This window comes from Onthophagus taurus, chromosome 11, assembly GCF_036711975.1.
Source record: "Onthophagus taurus isolate NC chromosome 11, IU_Otau_3.0, whole genome shotgun sequence".
Classification (NCBI taxonomy): domain Eukaryota; kingdom Metazoa; phylum Arthropoda; class Insecta; order Coleoptera; family Scarabaeidae; genus Onthophagus; species Onthophagus taurus.
This window is the reverse complement of record NC_091976.1, coordinates 28335416-28356321: the sequence shown is the minus strand read 5'-3', so window position 1 is coordinate 28356321 and position 20906 is coordinate 28335416. Positions and strand designations below refer to the sequence as shown.

The window sequence follows — 20906 nt, the reverse complement described above, 5'->3', positions numbered from 1 at the left end:
AATTCCATCTCCTCCAGGCGATTTTAGGGGCATGAAATTAGAAACAGCCCACCTTACTCTGTTGGGTGTAAAAATGTTCCCAGCTATGCTTCAGGGTCGGCATTTTCATGGATCTTACAAAACCCTTTGATAGTGTACATCATTCAATACTTTTGACCAAATTGGAGAGACTTGGCTTTAGAGGTGTTAGCTTGTCATGGATGAAATCCTATCTATCAGGGAGGTTACAATGTGTAGTTGCCAACAGTGAACAGGGAACAGAAATAAGATCAGCTTGGAGGGAAGTCAAGCTGGGAGTACCTCAGGGTTCCATATTGGTTCCTCTATTGTTTCTCCTATATGTGAATGACTTACCACGTGTAACCAACAACATTACGATCACGTTTGCGGATGACACAACGACCGTGGTGAGGTGTAGCACTGATTATGAAATCCAGAAATCACTTACTGAGGATCTGAATAAACTTGCGGATTGGTTTGAAATCCACAACATAAAATTAAGTACAAAGAAAACGAAAATTGTTAACTATCACTTATGCTCTAACCAGATCAAGGCGAGGTGTAGGGATACTAAGATTGCCAGTTTTGAAGAGATTTCGTTTCTAGGTTGGAAAATGGATCCTGGACTGTCTTGGACCAATCATATTGATTTCCTTGCTGGCAAGATCAGTCATTTTTCATATGCTATTCGGATTATTTCCAGATCAGCTGGCATTGAAGCAGCATTAAATGCTTATTATGCGTATGTTCATTCCTTGCTAAGATATGGAGTTGTTTTTTGGGGCCATGATGTTGGTATAGATAGAATCTTCATACTACAGAAGAGGTGTGTAAGAGCAATCTTTGGTCTAAAAAATACTGATAGCTGTAGAAGTTACTTCAAAGACTATAAAATACCTACCTTGTATGGAATTTATATTTTGGAATGTGCCGTATTGGTTAGGAAGAATTACTTTGAATTTTTCAAAAAAATATGAAATATCACATCCTCGAGACACACGCGGGAAGATGAACTGCTATCTGGTGTCACCAAAAACGCACCTTACTAAGGTTAAATTGACGCACTCTACGCTTTTTTCTGTAAAATGGAGTAATAAAGTATTAAAGTAAAATTAATATATAGAACGAAGTCCCAATATGATAGAGATACCAAAATTATTGATATATTTGAAAACATTCATTGTTTTATTATTCTTACCTTGTTGTTTACAAAGGAAATAAACAAAGAATCTAATTCATAAAGTGAGAACGAGGTTACCAAGCCTACAAACACAATCAATTATAGATTTTCTCCAAAAACACTTTCTCAGCGAGCCGCACGAAATTGTCGTTCTATTAATAAGCAAATGTGTCTCGTCACTACATGAAACAATGAGGTCCCTCTAATGGGTATCTCACAAATGGAGTTATCAATTATTTGAGTTCCCTGCTACTCCGGAATTTCCCTACAACGTTGATATGTATTCAAGCTACGAAAATGAATCAAAATTTCATTTGCCCAATGAACAAGATTTAAGCGCGTTAACTAAGGTTGTTCTACGAATACATGGTTTGTATACAAAAATTATAAGTTATTGTGGAAAAACTAGTTAAGATAAAGTTTCTCTATCTGATCTCTATCTGAATGATGTTTTAGAGGATACATAATAACAACTCTGTTATGTTTTTGGGCATCTTAAATTGTATAAGGTTGTACTCAAAATCAAGATCAAGAAATTTATGAAACATGGAGAAGTGTATTTTTCTAAGACATGTGTCAAAAGCTGGTTAGATCAGTGAGAGGGCGCTTGGCTGAATATAACTGTAATACTGTGGTATGGACATATTAAAGACAAAGTGGCAAACTGTCCCAGTTGAATCAATTTATCTATCCTTAAATAGAGCAACTTATAATTGGCGCGATTTACTGTTATAATTTTTATCATGCACTGCTGATGTGATAGGAATCAATGTAGTAAAGGCCTCAGCGGATAGGAATCAATAAGTTCATTGATGTTCGAAGAAGCAGTTTGGTTTTAAAACCGAAATTAACATTGATATCATTTTTTTGGGTTGGAAAGTTACTTCTACCTTTATTTGCGTACTTGGCGTTTTTGTCAAAATGCAACTTAATCTTAACCAAAGGCATTTATTTAGCTTCAATTGTCGCTATTGTTTACAGATTGAACTCGATTTATCTCTCCAGTCTCAGTTTTTATCTGTAGTTGACCAAATGCCTAATTTCCCATTAAACCAGTCAATGATGTATTGTTTGAGCAACCAAAAACATTACTTAAGTGATGAACGCTGTATTTTTGCATGTTTGAAATGGGTTAAAAATATGTGTATTTATAATTCATAAAAACATAAATATAGGGTTTGACAGATCTATTTCTTATTATTACAGTTTCCTGTAAATTATAACTAAAAATTAAAAAAACATATTTGAAACAAATACATTTGTTGAACTATTTAATTTATATTTGTTTTACACAAAAGTTGTAATAGATTGCATTATTTCACATTTTTTTATTAATATTTAATCTTATTATTAAATGACTTAATAAATTATTAATAGATGGCGCTCATATATATATTTTTTTAAATTCAAATAAACATAGCAACATTTGTTTGTATTCAAAGATTTTCTGAAGTGTCAAATTAAAAATCCTGTTTTTTAAGATAAATTACGAAAATTACGAAAAGTTTAACATGTTAGAATATTACATATTAGAAAATAAAGTAAATTTTATATACATTTTTAGTAGAATAATTTTTAGTTATAGTAATTTACAGGAAACTGTAAATTTAATTTCTTTGACGACACTAAAAAAAAGTCTATTTTTAGGTTTATTCTAAAGCAATAAGAAATAGACCTATTTAACTCCATATTTTTGTAATCAGAAAAAAATAGCGCTTTGAGGTTCTTGGCATCAGCAGTTTCTCGAAAAACGAGATCATGACATGTAAGCTACTTTTTTTCTAACTCTTATAGTTTCCAAGATAGCCTATTCGGACATCGAATTTGAACCACCCTGTACTGTTAAGCAATATTCAAAATGTTGGAATGAGGTTCAATCAGTCTAAATTTAAAATTTTTGTGTATACTCTTCCTAGCAGATAATGGAACACAGTTTAATGCATTTCTTGAATATAAGTTGGCATAAAACACATGAATTGCAAATTAATATCGCAATTATTAAAATGTTGATCGTAATTAATTGCGTTATTAAACTTAGTTATGTTTTGAAATAATACAACGATGATGCATCGTTAAAGCACAAGGCATTAAAGCGGAATAAATATATTTTGTAACAAAATTATATTTATTAAGGCCTCTAATATTAATATTAGATAACATTAATATATCTTGAATTCTTTATTTTTTTATAATAGCTTGTTGGGAATCAGATCCACACCATAGACCATCATTTGAAGAAATTCTCCACGCTTTAGAAGGAATAGTAAATTCGGCATTTACTCAAACACCTCATGAAAGTTTTCATACGATGCAAGACGATTGGCGGCAAGAAATCGAAGCGGTCCTCCTTGATTTGCGTAATAAAGAAAAGGTAAAATAGTAAATTTTCGACGATACAACATTAAATTGTGTGTATCGTATTATTTCACGCTTCTTTGCTTTTTTTACACTCTTACTTATTCGATTCATATTTCATCCTTTGCCGCTGCTCTGTAAATCAGGCATGTAAAACGTACGAGGAGGTAAATAAATTGGATTTTTTTCTTAAAAACGAACCGGGTTTTATTAAAATAGCGAATTCATGTTTGTTAGGAATTACGATGTCGAGAGGAGGACCTTTATAAAGCCCAAATACAGCATAAAATGCACGAAGAGAAGTTGAGGAAACGAGAACAAGAGTTACAAGCGAGAGAATATGAATTGTTGGAGAGAGAGTTGGATTTTATGATTAAACAGCAAGCACCTACACCCAAAAAAAGAAAAGGTTGGTTTTTTGGCTGGTTAAAATGTTTTTTTTTAACGTATTTTTTTGTGTTTTAGGTAAATTTAAACTTAAAGAGAAATTGAAGAAAGAACCTGGATCGATTATTAGTTCACCGTGCGATTTTCAACATAAAATCACCGTTCTTCCTTTGAATCAACAGATAGCATCTCCTAATAGTCCACCTGGTTCACCTGCGATACCTCGTTTACAAGCAATAGTTCGTGAGTAACATCATTCTTATTAATAGTAAAATAACATTAAAAACATAAATAGTTATTACTTATTACATCAAGCATGTAATTTGTTTTATTTTTTTTTGTTTGTTGCGTGGTATCGAGTGTCTTGATGCATGGTTAAGAATAAAATTGATGATGAGAGTGTGTTCACAGTTTTTTTGATAGCTTTATTCGTATAATATAGAGATTTTATAGATTTAACGTATAACATTTTTGATGTCGTGTGAAGAAATGAGATCAAATAACTTTTTTTTTTTTAATTTTTTTGTTGTAGTATTTGCACTTATGATTTTAATTGGTTTTCCCTTTTTTTGTTAATGATTAGATCGTATTATTTTTGCTTTGCATCACTCTTCCTTTTCTCACGGTTAAAATTTCGTTCTATATGATTTAGGAGACAAAATTATAAAAAGATTGAGAGGAATTAATTTTAATTAAGGATTGTTTTGAAAAGTTATTTGATATCATTTAGGAGTGATTTGAATGAAATTAAGGAAGTAAAAAGTCAAAGTTAAGAGAAGAAAAGAATAAAAAGAATGAGGGTTGGGTTTGTATTGTGAATTTCAGTGCCGCCGGATGGCGTAAAAGGGAAAACTTGGGGTCCTAGCACGTGCCACCAGCGGGAACGCGGCCAAATACCAATGTTGCGTTCGAATCCGAGGGCTGGGATCAGCTCGGTGAGCGCCCCAAACCTGATCAGGCCTCGTTTAGCGATCACCAGGCCAGCCCACGACATAGGTAATGCAAATCGCCCCCCGACCACCGCCGACAATAACAACCGAAATGGCCGCAAATTGTCTAACGGCGGCGGTAGCGAAAGCGGCGGAAGTAGGGACAACATCTTTCAGCTTGTATTGAATAAAGTAACGGCGTTTACGCACACCGATTTTAAACCGTTTAAAACAACCAATAGTAGTAATAATATGAATAATAGTAATAATAACGGTGGTCGGAAAGGAAGCACTAATAACGCCCCCGCCTTTCGTAACAATAGCTACCCTTCGAGCGAAGCGCAGCTCTTGGCTCGAAACCGGCTGAGCAGGTCGTTTGGGAATATTAACGAAACTCACACGTACGACACAGTTTTTGCCAATAATAGTTTCGTTATTGCTCGCGGAGTTCGCAATAATCCTAATTACGTTAATACTAGGGAACGTAGTTTACCAAGAGATTCGAGAAAATAAAACTTTAACAAACGTTTTTATAGAATAAATTCAATTTATATTAAAAAAGTGAAAAAGTTTACAAAAAGAAATATTAATTTATATATTTTTTTTTCTTTCGTAAGGCGTCTCTAAGGAAAAGTTACCTGTTATGTGTAAGTTTTGAGTTTTTTTCTGAGAAGAGAAGCAGTTTGCTTTGTTTTCCCCCTATATATATACTTATTTTTTTTTTTTGAAACTTTTTTGGGTGTATTGATAAAGAAATTATATCAAAAATAGTGTTTTAATTTATTAAACAGAGTTATTCGAAGCTGTATTCATTTCATTTTATAATTTAGGTTAAAACTTCATCTTGACTCTATTTCATCTTATTGAGAGACACTTTATAGAGTCGTTATAATATAGTTTATCCCTGCTTTTTTGCTTCAAATTCTTCTACTTCCGTTTTACCTTATCTAGGAAATATAATCCTATTTCCAGACCATAGTTATACAGGGTGAGTTATTAGTACTAAACCGTTTGAACACCCTGTATATTTTATCATATTATGAATACAACTAAATTTGTTTATACAACCATATATGTTACTATTTCACAGCGTTTATAGTTCCTGAGATATTCAATTGTTCTTAACCGATAAAAAAAAACGTTGTTAAAAACGATGTAAAAACGACATTTTTGCCTTGAAACTACGTCAGACAATAGTCAAAGCCAGTAGATAGATGTTAGTATTCAAAGATATTAGATACACTATACAAGGTGTTTGAAAAGCTCAGTTACTTTTGACGTTTTTGGCTTTTTCTTAAGTTTTTTTAATGGAACACCCTGTATATTGTGTGCCAGTTGAATTGCTCATCAAGTTCCCTTTAATTAATGATAATTATGTCATATGTCTAACTTTAATAGCTTTCCTGATATTTACAATTTAAAGAAAAATGTGAAATAAAGTGTCATTATTATACTTAAAAAAGTGACAGAATGTAATATACAGGGTGCTCATTATGTTTGAAATATAGCGTATATAGCGTACTTTATAAAAAAACATTTTATACAAAAGTTGTTTAATATTTTATTTGCCACAACAAGACTGTATTCAATTGTTTTTAATTCAGAAAACAAATGAGTAACGAATAATACTTCAATTTTTTTAAATGTCATTTGATAGAGATAACTTTTCTCTTTACGATGGCGTAAAAATTTTGTACCCTTACATCAAAAAATTTTTGAAAAATATGGAAAAATTGTTTATTAATAAAAATTAATCAATAACATTAATCTAGATATCGGAGATCGTCAAGTACCTCGAATTATTACCGTAAATTAAATTTACATACCAAATAAACGAAAAATTAGTGTTCATCTCCAATAATTCGAGGTACTTGACGATCTCGGATATCTAGATTAATGTTATTAGTTAAAGTTTTTACATTTTTTTTAAACATTTTCTGATATAAGGGTTCTAAAATTTTACGTCATCGTAAAGAGTAAAAAAATCTCTATCAAATGAGCCTAACGAAAGGGTCCATTTAAAAAACTTCAAGTGTTATTCGTTGCTCATTTGTTTTCTGAAATAAAAACAATTGAATGCTGTCTTATTATGGCAACTAAAATATTAAACAACTTTTGTATAAAATGTTTTTTTTGTAAAGTTGATACATACCAAGATATATACTATATTCCATACATAATGGACACCCTGTATTTGTTTGTCTGTCATTTGTAAATCAGTAATATTATATTAAAACAGAATTTAAAGAAAACTTAATAATAATAATCAAAACGTGATAAAAATACAAATTAAGGCCAACTTTTACCACCTCTTGATAAATTTATCCGATAGATAAATCTAGCTCTCATCGTTACTACCATCTTCTAATTAAACTATCTAAGGGATTATTACCATGGTTACGGCTATTTTACGCGCTATGATTGGCTAGTACATGGGTTTATCTATAAGATAAATTTAACTAAAAGATGGTAGTAATGGACCTTAGCCAATGAGAGCGCTTAAAATCTCCGTAACCATGGCAACTATCCTCTAGATCGTTTATCAGGAGGGTTGTAAAAGTGGGCTTAAATGGCATAACAATAAATTCCTTTTTTAATTACTAAATTATTTGAAAGAAATGCAGCAACAAACTATAAACAATTACTAAACGTTGCTCAACAAATATGTATTAGTTTAATTAATATTTAGAAGTTGTTTAAATGCCGCCCATTTTCTCTTCTACAATCATTAATGCGCTGTATAAAAGATCTTGAGGTATCTCTTAACATGTGCGTATTATTTTCTACTAAAGAAACTTCGAAAATTACTAAAGTTAGATATGTGACATACTTATCATTATTTAAACCAGCACAAACCAGCAGTAAAGGTAACTTGATGGGCAATTCAACCAGCACACAATATACAGGATGTTCTAGAAAACTTATGAAAAAGCCATTTGAAAAACGTCAAAATTAACTAAGCTTTATGAACACGCTGTATAGCGTATGTAATATCTTTGGATACTATCATTTATCTAGTGGCTTTGACTATTATCTGACATAGTTTCAAAGCAAAATTGGAAAAAATGTTACATAATTTTTAAAAACATCCTGCAATGGACACATTTTGGAAAAACCATTGAATATCTCAGGAACTATGAACGCTATGAGTTAGTAACATATACAGTTGCATAAACAAATTTAATGCTATTCACAATATGATAAAATATATAGGGTGTTCCATTTAAAAATATCTACATACTCTCCGTCACGACTAAATGGAACAGCCTGTATAAGGGAAAATAATTTTTTGTAATAGAATCAAACAACTTTTATATAAAACATTTTTTTCTTTCTCAAACGGTTTAGCAATTATCGTCGTAATATACATAACTCACCCTGTATACAGTGTCCGCCAAAAAGTCAGCAACACCCGTTTTATTTCTGTTCCATTGCATCAAAGTTCCTGAAATTTAGCTTATATGGGAGGCTTATACCGATCTTTCGATCTAAAGTATTTTCAAGAAGGTGGCCACTTCCGGTCCACCGGAAGTAAACCTTAACTTCGTTATTCTAAATGGAATGCTATAATTTTTATGTTGACTTTGATAAATGTCACTGGTACCTAGCATTTTTCGTATTATTATTATTAAATTGATTGTCATTTGTTGTATCACAATATCTTATACAGGGTGATCAAAAATTAAATTATCGTTTCTCCATATTCAATGGCAAGAAAGTTGAAAATTTTAAATGGAACGCCCCATTTTTTTTTTAACCTAGCAGAATGAGAGATTAAATTTTTTATCCAAACCTAATTTTTGTTTTCATTGTTTCATTTATTTGTTCTTCTGTTTGTTATTTTTGGTAAATAAAAGATACTAAACTAAAAGATTATCAACCAAAGTTAATTGCAAAAATAAATTAAACGAAAAACTGTCAAAATATCATGGCCTAATAAATGGCAAACTCCCTTTCTGGTGAGCTAATAAAGTTGTTAATTTTCGACTTTGTTGTCATTAAATGCGTGCCACTTTTTGACCATTCTGTATAAGATACTGTGATACAGACAATCTATTTGACAGCATTTGAAGAGTAATCGTGCCAATTTAGAGCTTTTGTGAATGAACGTTTGCTGAGATATGGAGTTTTAAATCAGTTTTACCAATAACTTTTATCAAAGTCAACTTATTTTTTCGCATATAATGTCTACTTCCGGAGAACCGGAAGTGGCCACCATCTTAAAAATACTTTAGATCGAAAGATCGGTATGAACCTCGTATATAAACTAAATTTCAGAAGAAAAAGAAGGTGTTGCTGACTTTTTGGCGGACACTGTATAAAACACCAAGTGTAAAAGTTATTATTAATAACAACGTTAGATGAATAACTTGTTAACGCAGCCATAATCTAAACTCGACTTTCTTAAAAAGTAAATTCGATCAGTACTCTTATTACACCGCTCATTTTAAATAACAAATTTTATCAGAAATAATTATCGAATGATAAATGAAGCAATCTTGCGAGTATGCGATATACTTAATAATTAGGTAGCCGTGGTGGAGTGATGAGTTCGCAAATTGAGTGGGCGGAACTATTCATAGGGCTGGGAAAGTAAATAAGCGGGCAGAATTGGTTTACTTCGACAATAAATAGTTGGGATGCGCAAACATCTGTAACAAAAACCGTGAATCATTAAACATAATAATCAACACAACGTTTTGTCCGATGTTAGTATTTGTCAATCAAAATAAACATTAAGAAAACCATGATGTCAGTAATATATTAGTGAGGATAATGAAGAAGAAGGAATTTCTTTGTATGTACTAGCGCCATCTCTTAAAATCTATTATTATTAATTTCAGTTCTTATTTAATCCGATTTTTATCATCTTGTTGGCCTCATTAACTAACAGCTGGATTTATCTTTTGGGTAAAAGTCACATTTTTAATATTTAGAAAAAGACAAAATCATCACTTTTGAAATAATTTCATTGAATTTCGATTTTTAAATTTATCTCTCTGTGAGAGTGCGTTATTTTTTAACAGTAAAGTGATCTCCTTAAGTACCTGCCAAAAACTAACACAAAATCAAAAAATTTAAAACGTTTTTTTGATTTATGAATTTAAATAAACACAAATTTCTTTATTAATGCACTTCAAAAACGGTTTTGTTTGGTTTTCGCTCTGTAGAGCAAAAAGCACAGTAAAAAAAGTAGCATGTTTCGTGTATGTCCCTTTATTTTATTTTTTTTTCTTGTATTTTTTACATTTTACGCCAGCTTAAGCATCAAAAAAAGAAAACTTCCTTATGTAGTACCTAGTTGAGTTCTTTTTTTTAAATTAATTAAATTATACGTTTATTGTGTAGTTAGTATTTTAGGTTTATTACTCATAACTCTGTGAAAATTATCCAAAAATATAATTAAAAAAAAATATATTAAAAAATAAACCGCCGATGCTCCTTTGGACTCCTCCTGTACATATCGGCCTAGCTTTATTTTTTTAAATTGGGGCTTCGGGTGTAGTTTTTATCCACCCCTCTTATTACTTTTTTTTTTCAAGAACACTTTTTTGGGCTTTTTTGGTAATATTTATTTAATTTCTTTTTCACTGCTTCGGGCTTGTGTATGTACGGGAGTGTTCAGAGTGCATCTCGTCCTAATTTTTGTTTTCGAAATTTAGATTTTTTTTGGTGAAGGTTTATAATGTACCGTTTATTTTTTTCTTTGAATAAACATTCTGAGACCTGTTTTGATGCCTTTTAATTTTTTCTTTCTCACAAGCATGACTTATTTCGTATTAGTAGTTGTACCTTTTTTCCTTTTATTTATTTATTTAATTTTTTTTGGTAGCACGGATCATCCTTTATCTTCTCCTTAATTATTTTTAATGAATCCTGTAATATTTTTCCATTTGTATTAATTTTATATTAATTATTACACTCCGCTTTATGTGTTTCTTTTTTAATAAGGAGATTGTTGTTACAATTTTTTTGGTTTTTAGTTTTTCTTAATAAATTTGAAACACTTTATGTGATTTTATTTTTATAGCTAATTTACATTAATTAATTTCTTTTAAAATTTATTGGTATCTTGAACTCCGCCGAACTCCTATGGTTTTATGTTTGGATTTGACAGATTTTGTACCGCCAGAAGATTGGGCCCCGGAATATCCCATCCCTGGAACTGGAATTAGACATAATGTGCCTATACCGACTTTGTACAATATAGACGGTAACCCCCATTTATTTCAAATCAATTTCTTGTAGATAATAAATATTATTTTAGGATTAAAAACTAAACCAAAATTGGGAATCATCGAATTGGTTTTATATAACTTAGCGGCGATGTTAGCTGGAGTTGCTTCTGGTTATGATGTTCGGTTATCAAACGTTTCACCCGTTCATCCAAAATTGCAACCTCACAGGTAAAAACCAATAATAAGCATTCCTTTATTAAACCTATTATTTTCTAATGAATGTGCAAATAATAGTCGTACTTTAACGATGAAAAAGTTTATTTAGTTTTTCAGTTTCTACCGGTTTCGGCGTGTTAATGCCATCCTCAGGAATCATACACTCTATATCATTGAAAGATAAATTAATGAAAATAAATCTTAAGGTGCTCCACCTAAAGGTACTACACCTATATATTTAATAAAAATAAAATTCATTCTATAAATCATATATAAAGCATTCATAAGCATAGATTTTTAAACAACTAAAATACTCAATAAAAATTATAAAACTATGCAACGCTCTTAAAAATTACTCAAAAACTAAGTAGCAATAACAAATAAATAATATTTTTGTGTTTTTTTATTTTTTTTTTGATTTTTTATTTAATTATTTAACTTTTATTTTATTTATTTATTTCATCACTCATCACATTTGTCTATGTTTTTAATTTCTTTCTCTGATTTAGGCCATACCATGTCTTTAACTAACATACTACACTCCAATCTGGACCTTTCCTCAAATTTATTTTTGCACTTAAATAGAACATACATAGATGTTCCGATCTCATCACCACACATACACAAAGGAGATTCAAATTTTCCAATTCTGTTCAAATACTCCTCAAAATTGCCATGACCAGTAATTAACTCTACAGTTTCTGGTTTTAAAAATCTACAAACCCTACCAATTCTTGGTATAAACTGATGAGTCAATCTCCCGGTCACTGAGTTATCCCATCTATCTTGCCATTTTTTCAACATAAATTTCCTAATCCTATTTTTAACTGATCTCTTAGAAATCACATTTAAATCAATTTGTAAATCTTCGCAGATCGAAGCTTCTTTAGCCAATTGATCCGCTCTCTTCCAAAGGTTCTGGATTTTTTTGTTGAGCATTCTTAAATAGTATTCTAAGAATTAAAAACTAGACAATGCATCGAAGCGGGTAGGAAAATGTTTAAAAATTCATAAACCTTATTTGTTCTTGCTAGATTATAAACGTTAGTTAATTGTTTCTGAAGATGTTTCAATTTTTTTTTGAAAAGATGTTTTGCCGTTGTACAGGGTGGACAAATTTGGGTGTTATTATAAGCTATCTCAGAAACTATAAGAGATACGAAAAAAGTAGGTGCCATGTCTCGGTCTCTTTTTCCGAGACTAATCCAATCCCGCAAATACCAAACCTCTATCTTCTTTTGTTTTAAAGTTATAGCCGAAAAGTCAAATTTTAGCGATTTCAAAAAATGCTCATATTTCGTTTATTTTTGAAATTAGAGAAATGGGGTTAATACATTCTACAGGAACTTTTTTGAGTAGAATATAATGTCGTTGAAAAATTTTCAACATAGCTGATAATTTTTGAGATATAACATAAAGTTGTGTTTGTTTAAATACAAACTATAGTTGATTATGATGTTATTGATTATCTTTAAATAAAATTAAATATAGAATATATTGGAGTCTGCTTTGCAGATGATACATAAGTCTTCATATCCTCATTGAAACGGTGCTTCAATGGAAAATCCGCCCCCAGTTTATGATCCCTAATTTCCTGTATCTCACCCAATTTCAAAATTGATATCCAATGATATATACAAAATGATTGCTGATATCAAAAAACTTCTAAATCTTATGTTTGTGGGAAAATATTACCGAAGATTTCATTTATTGATTCCGAACTGTTCTAATCTTACAACCAGTAAGTTTAGTAGAAGAAGATGATAGTTTGTGACTGTTTAGTTCCTGAAGTTGTCCATATTTAATTATTCATTAATTAATACATTTCTTGTATTTTTAATAAACAAACTTTCTAACCATTTTTTATTGGTGAACAAAGTCAGGGATAAGATGCTGAGAAATTTAAATTAACTATTCAAAGTTTTTATTCGTTGGTACAAAACCAACTTTATCCTGAATAATAGTACAAAACCACCTTTATTCTGTCATATTCGTGCAAAACCACATCATAGGCGCTTACTATTTTGGAATTGAAAATTAATGCTTATTTTCTGCAAAGACACCATGCATGCGACACATCATTGGAAAGCTAAAAGTATGCTCTTTTCAGTAACATAATAATAATAATAAGTTTATTGCCACAAACAGGAGAAAAATAATATATATGTATACATAAATGAATTAATTAATAGTGTATGTTGACAAAAGGTCAGTTTATCGCCAAGAGCGATGTCTTCCAAAAGACCCAACCAGCAATGTATGTAAAAAAATAATCAATATGGCATTATTAAATAATTCAACATTTAAGTAAAAAGAAGAAAAAGAGCAGAGGAAAAGGAAAAAAAAAGAAGAAACACAACGTACAGTTGATAGAGAGGAGGAAAAAAAGAGAAAAGAAAAAAAAAAGGAAAAGAGAAGAGAATGTCACCTGCCATCAAGAGTTAGATTCAGATAATTGCAGTCTTAATAGATAATCCCTTAAGCAGACCTTAAATGTTAGAAAACTCCGAGTGTTGCGTATTTCCGTGGGTAAACTATTCCAAAGCTTTATAGCCTGCAGCGTGAAAGATCCATGATATCTCTCTGTACGATGAACGGGAAGTATGAGTAAGGTATCAGACTGTGCTCTAGTAGGCAGACCACGAGACGACATTTATTGAAAGTTCGTGTACAAGTATCCTGGGGTCCGAGAAGAAAGTATTTTATATAATGTCAGTATACGGGAGGATCTGCGCTTTTCGACAGTCAATATACGAAGGTGATTTCGGTATTGCGTCACATGGTCGTACTTACCCAGGTCAAAAATAAAGCGTAGACAATTGTTCTGCAGTCTTTCCAATTTGTTACGGAGGGAAATTGCTAGGTCGGGATACACCGTATCAGCATAATATATGTGGGGCAGTAGTAATGAGTAACAAAGATTACGACGGACAGCAAGGGAAAGGAAACAACCCAGTTTACGCAAGGAATGAAAACAAAAATAGACCTTCCTACAAACAGACTGAATTTGACACCGCCAAGACAGCGCTGAGTCCATTGTCACTCCCAAGTTTTTGACCGTATTGGTGAAATGTATAACATTGTCACCAAGTATCAGTTGCGTATTATTGAAAGAGTAAAATTTTGCAAGTAAAGATTTTGAACCGAATGCTATATCTTGTGTCTTGGCAATATTTAAACTCAGGCCAAAACATTTACACCAGTGAAGTATCCTGGACAGATCGTCATTAAGCCGCGCCATGGACACCGGGAGCTCATTCACAGTTGTTGATGTATAGATTTGAAGATCATCCGCATATAAGTGATTAACACTGTAATAATCAAGTATAGTTTGTATTTAAAAAAACACAACTTTGTGTTGTATCTCAAAAATCATCTAATACGTTTAAAATTTTTCAACGGCAGTATATTCTGCTTAAAAAGGTATCTTAAAAACGTATCAACCCCATTTCTCTAATTGGAAAAATAAACGAAATATGAGCATTTTTTGAAATCACGAAAATTTAACTTTTTGGCTATAACTTAAAAACAAAAGAAGATAGAGGTTCGGTGTTTGCGCGATTGGATTAGTCTCGAAAAAAGAGACCGGGACATGGCACCTACTTTTTCCGTATCTCTTATAGTTTCTGAGATAGCCTATAATAACACCCAAATTTGCTCACCCTGTATACTGGCAAAACCACACAGTAAAATTTTTTTTTAATTACTTTTCTTTTATCCACAGATTCAGATTTTACATTAAAATATAGGGCGCCATTTCAAAAATTGGCCGTGACCTTCATATAACCATGAAAATAAGATCAAGGTCAAAAAATGTTATCGTCATATGGTTTCCCCCTTCGCACAGAACAACTTTCATTTGGTTCATTTTTATGTAAAATGAACCGTTTTCGAAATAATCGCTTATCTCACGTTAAATGGACCACCCTGTATAGTCTCTACAAAGATGAACCTGTTTTAAGTTTAGAAAATTGTTTCGCTGCATATCATTCAGCGTAAAATAATTTTTGGTTTTATAAAACATTGTAAAATCTAAAACATATTTGTAAAATTTATTTTGGTCCAGCAATTAAGTAGATTTAGATTAGTTCTTCCATTTATTACTTCGTGGTATATGATATATAGCAATAGGCTTGACACATTCTAAGATTGTTGTTGGGACTATAATTGAAAAAAGATCATGAACAAAAATATAGAAAGTAAGATAGAGTAGAATGAAGTAAGGGAGGCAGATTCCGAATTCGATATAATCGCTTGTCTCACGTTAAATGGACCACCCTGTATGATTCCTGAGGATGGCATTAACACGCCGAAACCGGTAGAAACTAAAAAAACTTTTTCATCGTTAAAGTATCAGTTGTACATTCATTAACACACACGATGATAAAAAGGAATCAAAACACAAATAATTACTTTTTAGATCTGAACCAAGCGGTTATGAAGTTCAACCATGGCGTACAGAACCGGAGTTTGATTATTCAACATCCACATTTAGCCACAACACCTATCACGGGCCAATTCGTCACTATCGCCCATTACTTTCCAATTCGCAATTAATGCCTTCACAACAACAGCAGCAGCAACAACAACAACAACACGATAGCGGCCAATTTACTGATTCCCCTCAACACCTACCTTTAATAACACCAAATCCCTCACCTAGAAGAAAATCTAGTTCGACTAGTAACGATGGAAGCGAACTTTACACTCCTTACGATCGAGCGGCAACAATTTACATCCCTGGTGATTATAATTGCCAAATGAACGAATCTGCAACTCCCCAACACATTTTAGGCTGTTGTATACGACCGGAAAATAACTACAGGGCTGAAACGAATTTAGGATTTAATTTTCATCCAGGTGATTGTATTCATAGTTCGGAATATAGTAGTGGAACTACGACTTTATACGGTTATAGCACTGATTATGCTTATGATAATCCAACTAGTAGTTCAATAAGCGTTAGTAGTCAAAGCGGATCGAGAACGCCCCAAAGATTATTAAGCGGACATCGAAGAACGCCATCAAACGTCTCTTCGAATTCCGGGAGTATTATTAATCCGTTTCGAATGGAAGATGATAACAGTTCTTATACTCCTCCGAGTCATTTTGTTAGAAGATATCCCCCCACGATTGAAACGACGGCGACATCAAACGAGTACAATTCGATTTATTCAAGGCAAAATTCGCACGAATCGATGACGACGAATAATTTTGAACGACCGACGACGTTGGAAACGGGTGGTTATACGAAGTTACGGTCGAGTTTGAAAAAAAATAACTTTACTTCGAATAATCAACAAGGGCATTCGGGTGGGAACACACCAACTAATCCAACGCCTCCGGATAGTTTAACGAGCGATGATAGTTCTTACGTTTCGGCTAAGGATAGTAATTGTTCGGTGAGTAGGGTGAGGTTTTCGCCGATTTTAATGGATCTTAATGTGCACGAAAATTCTTCGATGGCTTTACCCGGTAGAAGAACAAGACAACGACCGTCTTTAGCTGATATTGAAAAAGAATTTGCTTCGTAAGTTATAATTATGATTAATTTCGGCGGGTTAAAAAAAAACTTAATTTCTTTCAAGTTTTTTAAATGATTTTTTTTTGGAAAGAAATGGTACAAATAATCTAAAAGAAAAGTAATCATGATAAATTAAAAAAAAAATTTAATGATTAGATTTGTATATTCTATACTATACAGGGTGATTCAAAAAACCGCTGACAGACTTCTAGGGCAGGTAATACATCAAAAATTTAGATGAAAAGTCTTAATATACATGGGGTCAAATTTTCTACAAACGTGTTTTTCTTAAAAACTATTGCTTTGATCAAACTTTTGTAAGAGACCAATTGTAAGATAATTGATCACTTTACACGCGTAGAGAGCAATGGCGTAGACAATATTTTTAAAAAAGTGCTTTTTATTGCAGATAATGTTTAATTTTAAAGAAACTTTGATCCGCTATATCTCGCCAACGAAGCATTTCCGACCCCATGTATATTAAGACTATTCATCTTAATTTTTCATGTATTATCTACTCTAGAAGTCTGTCAGCGGTTTTTAGAATCACCCTGTATATTGTTTATTGGTAAAATGTAGAATATTAATATTTTATAAAATTAATCTATTAATTAACCATGTGGAATTTCAGTTCTAAATTATTTCATGGGTTTAGTAGCTTCCAAAACTGTTTATTAGTTTTTCTTCATTTGAAGACAATTCCTTTAAGTTTATTTTATTTTTTAACTATACAGGGTGTGTCAAATGTCTGGAATATAACTTCGCCATTTGTGGTTTTAAAGAAAAATGTTTCAAATACAAGTTTCTTTATTAATCGTGGCGCATTTTTTGGTGAAACATTTGTATTGTTTCTTGTTTCGTTGCTATGGCAACCAACATTATTATTTTAAATGGGATGCATATATTTTTTTTACATACTTTGATAGAGGATAAATCCCTCTATCTTGTCATCTTCTCATGGTTGTATGTATAAGAAAATCGAGAAACTGCGTATTAAATCAGCAAATTACAATCAAAGTAGGCGCCAAAATAACGCCGTTGACAGCTTAAATGTCAGAAAATGACAGTTTCAACAATTATGAATAATGTATGGGTACAGTGACACACATGTAACGTAGTTTCGTCATTGGTAGTCCATTTTTTGGAAGGTTTTTTTAACACTTCCGGTGTTAAAGAATTTTTTTAATATTTTGGATACTCTTGGATTGTGTAATTTGTGTATCCGGGTAAATATTATTGAACAGTGTACAAACTTCACTTTGAATGCGTTTTCTATCACCGTATCCATATGTCGTTAACATTTGGATTCTTTGTCGTTTGCTTAATTGCGCCATATTTGTTTAAACTGTCAATTTTCTGACATTTAAAGCTGCCAACGGCGTTATTTCGGAGCCTACTTTGATTGTAATTTGCTGATTTAATATTTTCAGAGAACGCATTTTTTCTTGTTTTTTTTTTCTTATACTATATTATATTTATCCTCTACTAGCTGTACCCTGCACGCGTTGCTACTCCACCAACTAAAATAAATTTGAAGGAAAGACATTACGTAAATATTCAATTCATTTTGAATCATTTTATTGATTTTAAAGAAATCAATCCTCTAGAAACCTTCGTGGGCTCATGCACAACAACTTTGCTAAAGATCATCACATGATCAAATGTATAGTTTACGATTCTATAAAGGACATACAGACAAACATTCATTTTTATATACAGGGTGTCACACAAAAAACGCCCCAAGCTGTAACTCTGTCATTTATATTCCGATTTTCATGACTATGGCATCAAATGAAATGGTTTGATGAATACTATGATTCATGCTACAAATAAATTTTTTTCAAGGCCATCTTCAATTTTAAGCGATTATTAATTTTTGTTTTTCAAATTGCTCGGTATGTTTTTCTTCACGCTATGGATAGAGATCTTTTTTCTGAATCCATTAATGTACAATACATCAACATTAATTGTAATTGTAGCATGGGAAAACATTAAATTAGTTTCCTAACATTCTCTTAAACTCACTTGTGTTATACTGTAGTGTGTCATGGGATACATAAAAAAACAACTTATAAGTATCATTTATATACAGGTGTTTTTTCTCTGCTAAAATTACATTTAAAATGGATGTATTGTACATCAATGGATTCAGAAAAAAAATGTCTATCCAATGACGTGAAAAAAATATACGCAGCAATTTGAAAAACAAATCGCTTGAAGTTGAAGATAGCGTTGGAAAAAATTTATTTGTAGCATGAATTATAGTATTTATAAAACCATTTAGTTTGATACGTGTGTCATGAAAATCGGAATGTAAATAACAGAGTTACAGCTTGGAGCATTTTTTGTGTGACACCCTGTATATAGATCAAAATATGCAAAAAAAACATATAATGCATCCTATTTAAAATATCAATGTTGGTTGCCATGGCAACGAAACAAAAACAATACAAACAAGCAAATATTGCTAAAAAATGCGCCATGATTAATAAAGAAATATAAAAAATGGCGAAGTTATTAGGCTATATTCCAGACATTTGACACACCCTGTATATACCCTGCATATCTTTTTATTTTAATAACTTCTCTTAATCTTCTGCATTGAAAACACAATTTTTCACTGATATTTTTTCCCATTCTATAATTAGTACTGTTTTAAGTATGTCTTTTGATGTGTTTCGTCTTTTCGGATAACACTCTCCAAATCTCCCCATAAGTACTAGATTGGATTAAAATTTGGGAATTAAGGCAGCGTTCTTAAAGTACTTAAGTTATCAAAAATCCAAAGTTTTATATTGTGAATTTTTATGAAATTGTTTAAACCAACAGGGTTGGAGTGACTTAAATAACTGTATAGATACCTCCGTTTTCTATTTCTTGTAATGCTCATCAATATTGATATTGCCTTCATCCATAACCATGTCTTAAACTTGCTAAATGGACGTCTTTCGTCACTGCAGCTTTGTTTTTGGACAAGACTGTTTTATGATGAAGTTTCCCTTTGTAACATCTTGCCATGTACTTTGATATTAAGTGGTCTTTCTAAGATTCTCGAAGGAAATCTTGGAAGAGAGAGGAGATCTCCGCTTGGCCTATATGCTATAGAATAGAAGTGCTGGAGAACTTTGATAAATTTAACTCTTCTTCTTTTCTTTCAAATTCCATGACTCTTTTAGGCAATCTGTCTGTCGGTAGTCTTTTCGCATGTCTTTCTGCAACATCTTTGCCATTTCCATTACATAATTCTGCTCTGTAGGTTTCAACACTTTCGATGTGAGTTTTATTTATTACATTCTACATTTATAGAGCTTGTAGGGCATATAATGCAGGATTAGATTATTTTAAAACTATTAAAGATCTCGTGGCTCATCATGTCTTACAGTAAATCCGCAATTTTGTGGTCTACACTATCTATCTTGTGAGCTGCTTCTTCTCTGCAAAAGTCTAGATTATAGACGTGCTGAGCTTGTACTAAACACTCTTTGAGGATAGCTTCTTAAAGTGAAGATAACAAGGAAATCTGTAGTTATCGAACGATGAAATCTAGAAAAATAGGTTCTTGATCTTTTTCAGATACGCCAATCCCTTGGAGTTCATTGCATCTGCCATATCTTCTCTCCATGTTCTTAGACCATCCACGCTTCGCCTTATTGTGTGGAACTCTTTTAGGCCATCTGTCTGCCGGTATTCTTTTCGCATGTCCTTATGCATTATGTCAATATTAAGTGGTCCTTCCAAGTTATCCAACAGCCAAATAGGCTTTTTGTGAAGAGCTTCTTAATGTTGAAGATCTCTGCTTGGTCTAGATGCTGTAGAATTTTGACGTTTTATGTTTTCCAATTTGTTCCACATTAAGTAAATGCTTTTTGTAAGTAAATGCTGAAATGGGTATATAATGCAGGATTAGATCATTTTTCATGGGTTTGTGACATCCGCTCCTTTTGTTGTTATGCAAGTCCTCTTTGAGATCTTCTTTTTAAAAGTTCCTGTTTCGGCACTGTTGAAGATTTGATTCTTTCCTTCCCATGATTTCAATAAAAGTCTTAAAGATCTCGTAGCTCATCGTGTCTCACAGTAAATCCGCAATTTTGTATCTATATTATCTATCTTGTGAGCTGCTTTTTTTATGCAAAAGT

General features: G+C 31.9%; 1 protein-coding gene across 4 annotated transcripts in view; it reads left to right on the top strand.

Moving 5' to 3' along the window:
• LOC111423689 (mitogen-activated protein kinase kinase kinase 10-like) overlaps positions 1–19215 on the top strand; it is a 44749-nt gene extending 25534 nt beyond the window's left edge. The window contains exons 3-11 of one of the 4 annotated variants that reach the window (XM_023056969.2): positions 3376–3551; positions 3682–3702; positions 3773–3944; positions 4001–4165; positions 4748–4918; positions 5469–5498; positions 10970–11065; positions 11120–11258; positions 15667–19215. In XM_023056969.2, the coding sequence (XP_022912737.1) occupies positions 3376–3551; positions 3682–3702; positions 3773–3944; positions 4001–4165; positions 4748–4918; positions 5469–5498; positions 10970–11065; positions 11120–11258; positions 15667–16780 (2084 nt within the window). In that variant the 3' untranslated portion in view covers positions 16781–19215. The remainder of the gene's footprint in view (positions 1–3375; positions 3552–3681; positions 3703–3772; positions 3945–4000; positions 4166–4747; positions 4919–5468; positions 5499–10969; positions 11066–11119; positions 11259–15666) is intronic. The other 3 variants (XM_023056970.2, XM_023056971.2, XM_023056972.2) reach the window with 3 other exon arrangements.
• Positions 19216–20906: the final 1691 nt, after the last annotated feature.